Source organism: Sycon ciliatum, chromosome 3 (genome assembly GCF_964019385.1).
Source record: "Sycon ciliatum chromosome 3, ocSycCili1.1, whole genome shotgun sequence".
Lineage (NCBI taxonomy): Eukaryota > Metazoa > Porifera > Calcarea > Leucosolenida > Sycettidae > Sycon > Sycon ciliatum.
Window position 1 is genome coordinate 3,827,379 of NC_088645.1, and position 13,816 is coordinate 3,841,194.

Genomic DNA, 13,816 nt, shown 5'->3' on the forward strand with positions numbered 1-13,816 from the left:
ATACAATACAAAATCTATTCAGAGCTGTACAATCATGTACTTGAATAATTTGGGGAAACTTCGCATCCGCAAAATGCATTTATGTACTCCTTACTATCGTTGAACTGCCGTGAGCTGTCCACAAAGAGCTGTACTGTGTCAGCTTCATTCAGAATACTCCGAGATGTGAACGTCTGCAAAAAGCACCTATGCGAATCGGTGAGTTTGGTGGCAGGCATTGTAGATCTGATCCGACAGCTGCCTATACTGCTCAAGTACGGCTAAACAAGGAATGGAAACTGCACGAGGCGGGAGGAAAGAGGTACGACCAGTCATGGAGTATGCGCCTCTTGTATGGATGGGAGCTGCGCCGAGCCACCTCCAGCGTCTGAACAATGTTCAGCGCCGCGCGCTTCATGCTATCGGCCCTGGGGCACACCTACCCAGCCTGGCCATCCGCCGCACTGTTGCCTCGCTTGCCTGCCTGTACAAGCTGCACTACTTGCCTGGTCCTCCGCAGCTGCTCTCTGTGTTGCCACCGCGCCACATCATCTCTACCAACCCCAGAACTCGCAGCGAGCACGGTGCTGTCAGTGGCCATGACCACCAGCTTCAACACCAGCTGCCTGCATCTGCCCAGCTGGCACTGAAGCGCTCGTTCCCACACTGCAGCATCAGCGATTGGAGCTCCCTCCCTGCCGCTCTCCTATCCCAGCCTCCCCACAGCAAGAGAATGCAATCATTCAAAACGAATGTTTACCGCCATCTTCGCAGCACAAACTGGTGCTGGGCAGTCGATTCCCTATGAATAGTATGACGCTAAGACAGTTTCTCCCCCACAATCGCTCGTGTTAAGCCTTGGGTTATTGCATCTTTCTCACCTGTACAGCTCTATCTTCTTCTTTTTTCATTGATTTTGGTGCGTGTTTTTGGCCGTGACGCCGAGACCTCAGGTCGGCAGAGTCATCAATGCCCCACCATCACTGCTGCGTCTCGGTGCAGCGCCTGCTCATTAGTTGTCACGTTTGTCCTAGTCTCCGTACCATTGTCTTTCCTTATTCTTTTCGAGCTGGTTATGTGAACGTAGTAATAAAAAAATAAAATAAATAAAAATAAAAAGCCCAGGCCTCTATATACTCACTGCTATGGGCCTGCCCTGGATCTCGCTTCTCAGGACATGATCTGTGATGTCAAGCATGTCAGGGATGCGATGGACATCACATTTGAGCTCAGCAAGCTCCATAAGTATTCTGCGAAACATACTGCTGAATACAAGCGCCTGAAAGCTGAGCTTGCACCAGAAGAACATGGATTCCGCACCTGGTGTCCGACCAGGTGGACAGTTTGGGCTGCATCTCTGAAGAGCATCTAGACCAACTTCAGCGTCCTGCAACAGTGCCTGGAGTTGTTTACCGAGCTTGCAAAGAACGATAAGGAGATGTCAGCAAAGTGCAATGGTGTGAGGAGTAAATTGGCGAATTTTGACTTCCTCTTCGGTGTCTCTCTCGGCGCAAAAGTTCTATTTCTTGCTGATAACCTCAGCAAGTCATTGCAGTCTACCACCTTGTCTGCAAAGTGAAGGCCAAGCTATTGCAAACGCTACTGTTGACACTCTCCTGCTTCTCCGTACTGACAGTAGTTTTGAGGCTTTCTGGTCGAGTGTGATGGAGCTGCAGCAGTCAAATGACGTGCTTGAATCTCAACTACCGAGAAAGAGGAAGGTAACAGCAAGGCTCCAAGAAGGTACTGGTGCTCCCTCATTCCCTGCTACAGTCTAGGCTTACAATTGCCCTGTGTACTTTGCTGCAGTTGTTACAGTTGTGCAAGCCATCCGTCAGCGGTTTGACCAGGAAGGCTATTGCAAATACCGGAATTTGGAAGACCTTCTTCTCAAAGGCTGTGCTGGGCGAGACTACAGTACAGAGCTAACAGCCATTGCCTCACTGTACAAGGATGACATCCAGACGGATCTTGTTCATGACCAGCTGCCAGTTCTTCATGCGCATTGCCTTGCTGAAGGTGATGATGCACCGACCGTGCTGAGTGTTGTGTCTTACCTGCAGTCTTTGTTCAGTTATTCTTGTCAGAAGTGTGTGTCCTGCTGCAGCTGCTGCTGATATCACCAGCCACTAATGCCACCAGTGAGCGCTCTTTGTCGCTCCACATATACTGGCACACCTAGAGACATAGACAGCAATAGCGACACTACACAAAGTGAAGGGTAGTTGGCCGCAGCCAGATGTGAACCGGATAACGAGTGAGGTATGGAAGCAAGAACTGAGAACAGAGTGTCTCAGATAGAATAGGCGTGCCAGTGGATAGCAGAAATAGGCCATGATGCAGAACCACTTGGGACCGTCAAATCAATTTTTCTTGACCGAGCCAGCCGGGGAAATACCCTCGCGCCGACGGACGCAGTTGTGAGGGGAAAAAAAGGGCGATTAGGCATCATGTAGGCATGGCAAGCACTTCACGGCAAAAGTTATAAAAGAGCAATGATATTATGCCGGGTGAGAGGGCAGGGACACTGGTGAGACTCAAAACTGACTGAAGAAGTCAGGAAAAGAAGCGACAACAAAGAACACACCAGATGCCATATTTGCAACTGAAAATATTTCCCCAGAAATCATTTCTCGCCTATCTCGGCCGGCGAGAAATACAACTTCTCGGCACTAAGGCGGCTGAAAACGTACCACTGTGTTCTTCTTCATGTTCGCAAAGGAAGACTGCGATGCTTTGAACTTGAAGACAGTTGCGAATGACTTTGTTGGAGAGTGCGGGTATCACAGAGGCATTTTCGGAGAGTTGGAGATGTGTTTTAGTGTTGCTTTGCAAATTTTGTCAATGCTCAGAACAGCAACCTCAATTCGCGCTTCATTGTTACATGTTCTTACCTTGTATGCCTCGTTTGTTGTTTCCATATATTAGTACGTGTTTCATTACTCTTTTTGATCTAGTGATTCCCTAGAAACCTTGTTGGTGGCTTGTCGACTCTTGTACAGCTACCATGTTTTGCATCAGCAATGCGGTGTGTCATCATCCATGCGTATTCGTATTTCTCATATAACTCTGTGGCATTAAAAAATGGCCTTTTAGGCCCAATTTTCAAAACATTTTCCCCGCGGGAGGACCCCAGCACACCCCCCCCCCCCCCACACACACACACATACTTTGGCCGCACCAATGTTAAACTGCTTCCGATGCCCCTGAGTATGACTGGTCAGTATGACTGGTCAGTCTGGGTGGTTAGTATGACTGGTCAGTTTGGATGGTTAGTCTGGGTGCTTAGTCTGGATGCTCAGGCGATGGGAGTATAACTGAACTTCATGTTGATACTCACAGCAGTTTCACTCTTCCTGCAACATTGGCTATCTTCCTCCCTCTCCATTGTCAAAAATGAGTATTACCTCACCATTTCAACATGTTCTTCTATCAAATGTTTAGCATCTGTATCCTCACAAAATATTAGCCAAGTTCGTTTCCTCGGGAGGAACTTCGGTGTCCATTGAAGGGTTCAGAATGTACCAAGCACCTACCTTTTCAATTAAAAATGCTTCAACATGTATATGATGTGGTCGACCATTGCTCGCAAGCTAAGCACATGTGATGTCATCAGGTCTTCCTCGCTTTGGGAAATTTCAAAAAATATTTCCCACTCCACTCAATAATACTTGTGCATAGTTGTTCTTGTTGGAGAGGTCTTCTGTTACACCTACCATACCTTTGTTTAGCCATCGGAAACATGATCTGGATAATGAGACTGGAGTGCCTCTGTAAACCATCACTGCTGATCCCATACTATACCGGGATTCTAGATGACGACCAGGCTCTGAGCCCGCAGTATCACGTGGTCATATACATGGTGTGTTGATGAGAATTTGCAGGGCAGGTGTATGTTTAGATGATTGTTATGTGGTTAGTTCTTACTCAATTCTCACAATCAAAATATTATGTAGGTCGAAAAGAATGCTCTCAGCTTGCGCTTGCAACAATCCTTGAGATAATGGATTTACTATTCGTTGACTTATGGCGCTCAACAGAGACGCATATCCACACGCGGTCCAATATTTTTTGCACATTGTTTGGACACTTGATATTCTTTGTTTAGCTCTTTTTCCCAGCTTGCAGTCATGACACCCTCAGTTCAAATCGAGAAATGTACTCACAGAAGTGTTAAACAATCTTTCCGCTCCATACGACCAAGGAGAGTCGAATGGGACAAAGGGGAAATTTTTCTTGGTTCTTCAGCTTGTCTCCGACTTTGTTTTGAAGATTGGTGCTTCAGCTCATCATTTTCCTTCTTGCAATAGCTTTCCAGGAAGACTATAATATTTCGAGGAAAGATGTCCGAGTTACCGTACTTTAAGTTTGATGTGTGTTTTCAGTAAAAATGAACCATTTCCCCTGGTTCTTAGAGCTCTGGCAGCAGTAGAGGGGACGGTTTTTGATAGGAAATAGGTTAAAAACCGGAATGGACTCAATATTCACTTTCTCTCTTGGTATTTTGATTAGAAAACATAATAATTATATCGCAGTGAGACTACGATGTGTTTTACTCCGAGCCAGCATTTCATGGCTCTGCGATTACCAAAAGCGCCATAACAAGCAGGTGAGTTTTTTACCTGTTGCTTCGCACAGCGATTTGAGCTTTACCTCTTTCGAAACATCAACTTCTTGTCGCACACGGCTGTTCCAGTGCAGCCACTTAACAATATGGCGTCGTTCGGTGCGATTTATGTAACATTGTAGGAATAGTGCAAATACGGGATGAGTTTGCGTTTTGGGAAGAAACTCATGTCACTCCTCTCGTGGTTTCACGATTTGGGAAGCGAATCCAAGAGGAAATTTTTGAAAGCGTTCGAGCAAGATACTCGACGTTTAGGTAATTTGAGAGAGAAAAAGGGTGGAAAGGCTTCCTGGCCTGCCCAGTTAGCTGTCTTTCCAGTTCAAACTTGCTCAAAACTGCTCCTGGTGGTCCAGAGATTGACCGCCCCTATGATTATCGGCCTCTGCTTGGCGTTCGCGCGTGTACAATATTCAAATTGGACATTTCGTACTCGTTCAACGCACAATAGGAGAGATATCACAATTTCCAGCTCACTTGGCCAGCTGCTGTCTTCTTCTACAATATCCCACATGCCAACTAAGCAATTTACAGCAGGAAGCAGCCTTCTAGGCTCAACAGCAACTAAAGGGCCACGCCATTTGTTTTCCGAATCAAGAGAAAACAGGTTCCTGACCCGCATCGCGAACTCAGAAGTTCATGCACAAACAACAACGATACTCAGGGAAGACAACCAGAGGATAGTCCTCTACCTGGGAAAATTGCCATCTAGCCTGGGAAAAATCCAGGAAAGGCTTCTCGGGGCCGAATTTGACAGCGACGACACAAGGAGTACTTCAGAGTGAAGCGAAAGCTGCACGACGCAGAACAAATGTTTCTTGAAGGAAAGGCAGGCATTGGAGGTACGAGCGGACAGCTTGAAACAAGACGCACGTGATCAGCGTGTTCCCAAGGCTGTCCGGGCTAACCAGTCACCAAAATCCACGGGATACCATGGCCTACTTGGGTTCTGGCGATTGAAGCCCGATCGAGACTTTCGGCGGCCATATTGTAAAGTCGCGTGAAATCGCACAAAAAACAGCCGTGGGCAGGTAAACAGCGGCTCGCCTCTCGCCTTTAAAGCACCAATGAAAAGTAATGAAAGCACACACAAGGCTTACTGTTACTCTGTACTGGCCATCATGGAGCGATAGGAATTACCTAATTTCAGAACTCAGAGTGAATTTGACGTGCACTCTAATACCTTTCCGGTTTGGAGCCATCTCTGATTTGATGCGAACAATTGGGCAACTTGGAGGCAATGGGCCAACACAAAGGAACGGCTCATACCGTTCCGGTATCGACCCATTCCCTCTACCCCGTAGCAGTCAAAGGATAAAATAGCGTCATGTGCCACTGGGTGACGTACATGTGAGAGTTGGAAAAGCAGAGTGATGTTACCGTGATTGATGGTGACTGATTTGTTGCTGACTCCACTGAAAATTTTTTCAACCTGTGGCACATGGGCGCTGTTGACCTCGCAGCACTTGAGTAGATGCGTTTTATCAGAAACCACTACGTCCGTTGATTAACAAGTCATCTTGAAACAAAACAAGCAACAAGAGCCTGTACAAACACACCAACACGGCCCCACTCGGCATGGTCATTGTTGAGGCGAGGTCGAGAATTTTTGAGCACTCTCTTCACCTGCATAGGGATACATCATTAGCACAGATCGCCATTTTTTACAATTTTTTAACATTTAGCACATCAACTTCTCCAATGGCTTCCACCACACGACAACATAAACGATTTGATAAGTTATATAAATTCGAACTTCAAAGTATAACTAATAAGCGACGAGGGCGCAGAAGGAGAGGAAAAGTTAAACAAAGAAAGACACCAAAGAGCTGAGAAAGGAAGAACAAAGAACAGGCAGTGATGACAATGGGGGTGAATCATGACCAACAATCTGAGACCAATATGATTGTACAGAACACACAGCAAAAGACCTAGGCAACCGCACCACATACAAATCACGCCCTGACGACCCGGACTCTTGCGTGCACCACATACCATAGGTGTCACCCATCACACCAAACGCACACGTACACTAGACAAGGTATGACATCAAACAACAGAGTCTACAAGACACGAACCATGTTTAATAAAACGTGACAGTAATAAGCGATCCTGACTTGTGTTACCGCTAAAAGTCGTATCAGAGGAGTAGACTGCAAAGCAACTTACTGGTTGTGCTCCACCATGTTAATGAGAGTGTGCAAGTCGCTTGCCAGCAATACTGATCTCGTACAGCTGTGAGCCCTTGGGCGCCATCGCACTCTGTGGAGAAGTCTATGGAAAAGCACAATGAATGTGTGCTGCCCAACTAGAGAATTCGCCAGACTTCAAGATGATACATGAATCGTTTGTAGGTCTTTTGTCCTCCCATATGCTTCAGCAATGATGTGTGGTACTATTCAGGTCTTATTGTATGTTGACGGGAATTGGACGTCTTCTTTAGTTTAATGTTTTCTTCTCTATGCGCTGCATTATCTGATTCTACTTGATAGTTTACTGTAAGAGTTGAAAGTGTGACGAGTCTAAAGTTTAGCAATTTGCAAAACATTCCCACTTAGCAGGCGCAAAGTTAAGCGATCCTGCAATCACACACCTGTCTTCTACATCTCTAGTACAGAGGAGAGAAGGAATAACATGCGTACTAGTATTATGTTTATTGAGTTTAACGATGGAATCTTTCTCATGAAAACGCAAGACTTTGTGGCCCATTAGAAATTCAACTCTCACAGTATTCGAATTCTTTGGCAGTTCATGTTCATGACCATGCTGCTGATCCTGCAGAGAAAATTGCAGAAATTAAGTGTGATAGTTACACAGTACATTCGCTGATCCCCAGAACAACTGTTCATACTCACGTATTGCTCACTGTCTCTGGTGTTATCACGATCATTACACACACAGTCCTGTTTGTCTGAGCCGTAATATCGATATAAAGTCAGACCTCGCATAACTGCACACATCTGTTTTCCACAAAAAATATCCGGATAGGCGAGGGAATCGAACACGCATACTGTATGTATGCATGGCATGTGCTATAAATCGGCAACCAACCATTTTCTTCCGGATGGCGAAAGATCCGGATACAAGAGTACCGCATAAGTGAGATCTGACTGTACCCAATTTATGCAATGAGATCTATGAATATGTGTCTGCATGGAGGAAGCAGACACACAAGGACAGGCACACTCTATGCTCACAAGTGCTGCCATGCGTACATCAGTCAGTATAATTGCCTGCAAGACCTCTCATCCTATGACATACAGACTTGACTCGAGATCCACTGCGCATAGTAGCAACTTTTGGAAACGTTCCCTATTACATGAAGGGATCATGAAAAGCTGCTCATCCAAGTCTGTTATTCGTGACGTGCCATTAATCATACATTGATAAACTGCTGTACTCCAAGTGTCCACTGCTCATAGCAACACATGAAACAGCACTCCAACAATAAAACATTGCCTAGCAATCCAAAAATAGAGATGATGGGTTAGCCTTGCGGCTAACAACAGTTAGTGATAAGAATGATGCACTGCTCTCTATCGCGCGCTTCAACTGAGTTTGCTTTACGTGTGCATTCAACGGCTGCGGATGTGCTCCCAAACCGCCTTAGTTACAGTAGACTCGTACGCCCAAGAACGTAGCGCCCAAGAACGTCCAGGCTGGAAATCTAAGAACGCCCCAGCCTGGATTTAAGAACGAACTCCAAGATTTTTAAGAACGCAACGTTTTGGTATTGCACGTTTTGCAAACGGATTGGACCTTCATGATCTTGTTCGAGTACGAAAAACAAGTCCGCAACCACAAACTCTTGCCGGGTCCTCGCGAAAACATCACCCAGTGCAGCGCTACATACTACACGTGCATGTAAAGTTAAAGTGTACAACCGGTACATGTAGCGCAAAGTGAATTGTACGTGAGCGTCACGGGTCATGTTGGATGCGTGAGAACGCGAAATAAGAACGCAGCCTGGGGCGCTTAAAAAAATAAGAACTTTGCTAGGCTGGCCCTCTGAAACCGCGTTCTTGGGCGTACGAGTCTACTTTAGCTCTTGCTGCGTTGACTTTGGCTCACGCTTTCCTTTTTTGGCTCCCTGAGCAGCCATGCATGGGATTCTAGGTGCCACCACTAGGTGGTACCTAGTGCCACCACCCTCCAATTCACATTATACTTCAAGTGAGAAGAGCTTCCATTAACTGGTGCCTATGCTGCTACTATCTGTGCTTAAGTTAAATTACACACTATTGGTCAGTTGTTTTGTGACGTAAATCAGTATAGTCATTGCATCCGGTTGCAGGATTCATTGCCGCACAAGCATGAGCGATTGATTTGGTTGTTTGCAATGCCAATTGCTTCACCCTGGTTGGCTGTTTGCAACGTGGATCAGGAACCTTTTCACCTGGTCCAGGGCAATGTTGCGGCTCACTCATGAGCGATTGCCTATTTGCAATGCCAATTGCTGCACCAGTTAATCGAAACCAGCACACTGGTGTAGCCAGACTATGCTTAAGCCGTGTTATGAGAATACACAGGTATGCAACAACTTCACTCTGTGGCGTTCCATTGCATGTAGTCCCTCGGCTATCTCTAATGTACCTTAGGACCTGATTTCAACTTTCATCAAAATGTGACGTTAAAGTTACTCAAAGAAAACGCGACCGCGATCGTGAAGGCAATGAAGTCAAAGACGAAGTCGATCTTGAATTTTTTTGTTTGCAGGTTTGATCGATCAATCGATCGATTTTAGGTAGTCAGAATGGCGCGTAATGATGTAGGATTGAGTTTGTCGGTGTGCCGCATGAGGACGCGTCTCTCCTAGATGAGCACGACGAGATGTTCTACTGCGATGTCTCCCCGGGAACGATGACAGTGAACGCGATGATTGCGATGACAGAGACAACAACCCGATCGCACCTGCGGCAGAAAAGCGCCAGTTCCGTCCGTCTGACAATGACAAAGATGAGAGTTACAATGACTTGGAGCAGGAAGGTCCGCGTGTCGAGGAAACCCTTATCACCGCAGAGATAGTGGACTGGATGTCAATCGGATGCAGCTGCCCTGGTGACAATCACTTTGCTGCACTTTACAAGGACCTCTTGAAAATCTTGTCATGTCGCACCGCCAGCTGAAGCGCTGCTCTCGCCAATGTCACGCCCACTCTTCAAAAAGTACGGACTGGATGAACTGGCTGCCTCAGTGACTGCGGGATTCGCAAACCCGGCAACAATTATGATACTGCATACATGTACATAGCCGAATTTGACAACTATAGTGCATTCTACAATATAGAGAATTCAAGGTACTTGCAAGGCTAATATTGATTTGAAAGTTTGTCACATGAAAGTCTACATACTAAAGACTTTAAGTACATTGTCCAAATAAAAAGGCAATTTCAAAAATTTCACCCCAAAGGTCCATTTACTGAGATCATGGCTCAATTGTTAATGGAGAGGTTTTGCATTCCGAATTTCGGAATTATTTTCGGAATTTGGCGGCAGGAGTCGAAAATGTAGTTGAACTTTCGGAAGTGGTGGCGAAAGTGCATGGTTTTCCGAAAATGGATTTTCGGCTCTTTCCTGTTTGGGAGCGCATACACGTATTTGAATATGTGTGTATTTTTGTTTTCTGCTGCTCTCGCTGATTATAATTATTTGAAAATTTTCCACGTACCGTATTTTTCGGAGTATAGTGCGCACCTTTGTATAACGCACACCCCCAATCTTCATTGGGGGTGCGCACTTCAATCTTCATTGAAGTACATGCATTTCATATTGGGAGTATAGTGCGCACCTGCGATTTAGGGCCTAAAATAGCACATCTAAAGTGCGCACTATACTCCGGAGAATACGGTACACGTGTAGTTTGGGTTTTTGCTGCTCTCCCTGATCTCGCCATGTTGACTAATCTTCTCACGCTCCATCACACTCTATCTTCCTTTGCCATGGAGCCTACTGACAGTACAAGACAGTAGTTCGACAACCTCGTCTTCAGCCGTTGGATTACTCGGTTCACCATCAATCCGTCCTCGTCTTCGAACCGCACCCAAATTCAGTTTGACCTGCACATGGATTTGATCCTGCTCAGGCCACTCCTACATGTATTTTGTGCTCAACCCCTTAGTTCGCGGCTCTGTGGGATCCGAAGAGACTGCAAACGTTCTCGCCTTGTCTGACCCAAAATTTGCTGGTATCAGGAAGTCCGTCAGAGAACACCATGAACACACGCTGCTGCTGTTGGACCATCACGCCTCGAAACCGAATATGCAAGATTCGGAAGCAAAACGTTTTCGGTTTTGGCACCTTCGACGCTTTCCATTTTGTTTTGCATGGCAACCTTTGGAAACGAAAGTGAATTAGATTTTCGGAATGCAAAACACTGAAAATGCCGTTTTTCGCCACGCACTTTTTTTCGGAAAAACACAGTCGAAAAACATTCCGAAATTCGGAATGCAAAACCTCTCTAGTTTTAAGAACCACCATCATAATAAAAAGCTGAATTGCCAGGTATGAAAGCTTTTTTTCTTGGAAGAACAAACAAATCATAAAAAAATTCACTAAGTCTGTGATGGACAAAGAAGAAAAGGGGATACAAATATCGCGGTTGATGATGGACAATGATGGAATTTCAAAAAACCTAGTTATTGTACAGCTCTCATCAGGAAGAAAACATTGTTCTAAATAACACAAATTAGGCCAGAGAAATAACGCCTGTAACAAGGCTCTCATCCGCACCCTGACACTCTCCTATCTCAACTCACTGCCTGACACTCTCCTATCGCAACTCACTGCCTGCCTCTTCGCTTCCTGTGCTGTACCCCTCTGTACTCTCATCCTCCCTGTCCAACTGCCTATCAAGCCTGCTGCAACACTCTGTTCACCTCTATGTTGACTGTATTCCTTGTTGTTGTGGAAATCAAATGTGTTTCTCTTCCAGGTCCTACATCAGGATGGGTCCTACGTGAAAACGATTGGTGCTATCGGATATTCGTTTGGTGTTGCAGCACTATCTCTGCCCCAGCATGGTATTTGCTATGCTGTAACCGATATCGATGACCATTGTGTGAGAGTAAGTTAGTGCTTGTGTGGTGTTTATTGCTGAGATTTCTCAGAATTCTAATGTGAAGGTTGCTATGATTAGTCCCAAAATGCACTTTTTCTCTGTTCTCACAGCAGAGAAAGTAAATAGGTACTGAATAGATTGAATGCTGTAATCGGTAACCAAGATATTGAGCAGCTGAAACATTCAATACACTTGAGGGAGAACTGGATGTATAGAGACCTTTCGCATCTGCTGCGAATCGACTAAGTAATGAAAGTTTGATTCGGCTTGTCCTCGTTTCGTTGAAAACAGATTCATATTTCGCAAGTCATCATGCAAATATCCATGGTGACAACAAATTTGGCTGGTAGCTTGGCATACGCATGTTTACACATACACGTACACGTAGAATTAAGGAAAAATGTGTACCTAGCAAAAAAGGTGTATCTGACGAATTCGCAGCATGCCACGAATGCAGAGGCTTCCATTTGTGAAACGAGCTCTTCGCAGGGACTCTGACGAATCCTCGAACTGAGGTGACGAATCAGCATTCGTTTTGTATATGTACGTGTGGTGCTACAGGTGCCATATATCTTTTCTAAAACTCCTCCTTTTCCCAACACAACACCAGCACAACACAAAAACCTCTAGGAGAAAAAATATGTAGTACAGATAATACAGGTTAGCAGTAAAGAGAGAAAAAGAAGAACAAGAGGAAGAACAAAATCACCAGCACTTTGTCCAGGAAAAGACAAGTGGAACAAGGCATACAAAAGGGCGGCAGAACAACCAGTAATATCTCGTCGCGGCTGAAGCAGCTAATGCAGCGACAGTCACCGCGAAGTGCATGAAATAAATCTGAACATTAAGTGAAGAAAACACCAACTCCAACAAAGAAACAAAACAAGATCAGCTACCTCACACCGTGACTAACCTCAGCGTAAACAGCATTCGGCCTTTGAAAGTGTCTGCATTGATATTCACCATCATCGTTGTGCTCTGTAGCCGATGACACACATTGGACAAGTGTATTGGACAAGTGAGTAGATACTCACTTGTCCAATACAGGGCAAAAGAGGTTCCTTCGAGCATTGAAGTTTTATTCCTTCTGGCAGATGTTTTGGTCACTGAGACTTCAACAGAGACGGTTGAGTTGTTCAATGGCTGGAAAAGAAACAATCACCTAGTTTATGCTGACTGTTCCATGACTGTATGAACGTGAGCTAAATGATACACGCGCTAGAAGAGAGAGCCGATGGTGCAGTGTAGATAGGGAGAGCATGGGGTTGATGCCAGGTGAACTACAAGTACTAGCATGACTGCTGTATCCGTGCTGTGTTGCAGTATCCGTGCTGTGTTGCAGTATCCGTGCTGTGTTGCAGTATCCGTGCTGTGTTGCAGTATCCGGCAGTAACTATCACCTCTTTGCAGAGTGTCCCATGATTTCAGAAACCAGTTAACATTTTAACACCTTGCATTCACACTTCGAGTATCAAGTGCACGCTCATCAGCGCACTATCTCTCATTTCAAGTGCCAATATAACCTATTTTAACGAGTGGAAGGTTCGATGGATATCTCGTGCACCCTAGATGGCAGTCATGAGTTAGGCAAGTGAGAATTCAAGTTGGCAGGGAAATTGCGAGCTCCCATGTAAGGAGCAACACACATTTACCCAAGTAATTCACTGAAGTCGCACCAACATCTTCTTCACAGTATAAAATAGGCGACTATTTATTTTCCAGTCATTCAACAACTCAACATTTCCTGACGAGGCCTTAGTGATTGAAACGATTATGAGAAGGAATAAAACGTCACTGCTGGAAGGAGCCTCTTGTTGCTGTTGTGTGCAAGCGAGTGGATGTATGTGGTCCTCCACAGAGTGTAATAATGGTGGTAAAATAAAAATGTCAACGCAGCTACGTGACTATCCACAACAAAGACATAAGCAATGACATAATCGGTCACGCTTGAATACAGCATGCAGCCTTGCTGGCGCTGGTAAAATGGATAACACAGAAAACACAGAACTAAAAATAACATAACAAGCGATCCTTCAACTTGCCTCAGACAGAACGCACTGGCTCGGCGTTGTCGACAGATGCATGACCCTCATTTGATTTTTCATATGAGCTATATGCGTGCTGTATTATTATTATTATTATTATTAAGCGATCCTT

General features: G+C 45.2%; 1 protein-coding gene across 1 annotated transcript in view; it reads left to right on the top strand.

Annotated features, from left to right (window-relative positions):
• LOC135811232 (uncharacterized) overlaps window positions 1-13,816 on the top strand; it is a 362,326-nt gene that overhangs the window by 265,478 nt on the left and 83,032 nt on the right. Inside the window, exon 13 of the mRNA XM_065324432.1 lies at window positions 11,534-11,665. Coding sequence (XP_065180504.1) covers window positions 11,534-11,665 — 132 coding nt within the window. The remainder of the gene's footprint in view (window positions 1-11,533; window positions 11,666-13,816) is intronic.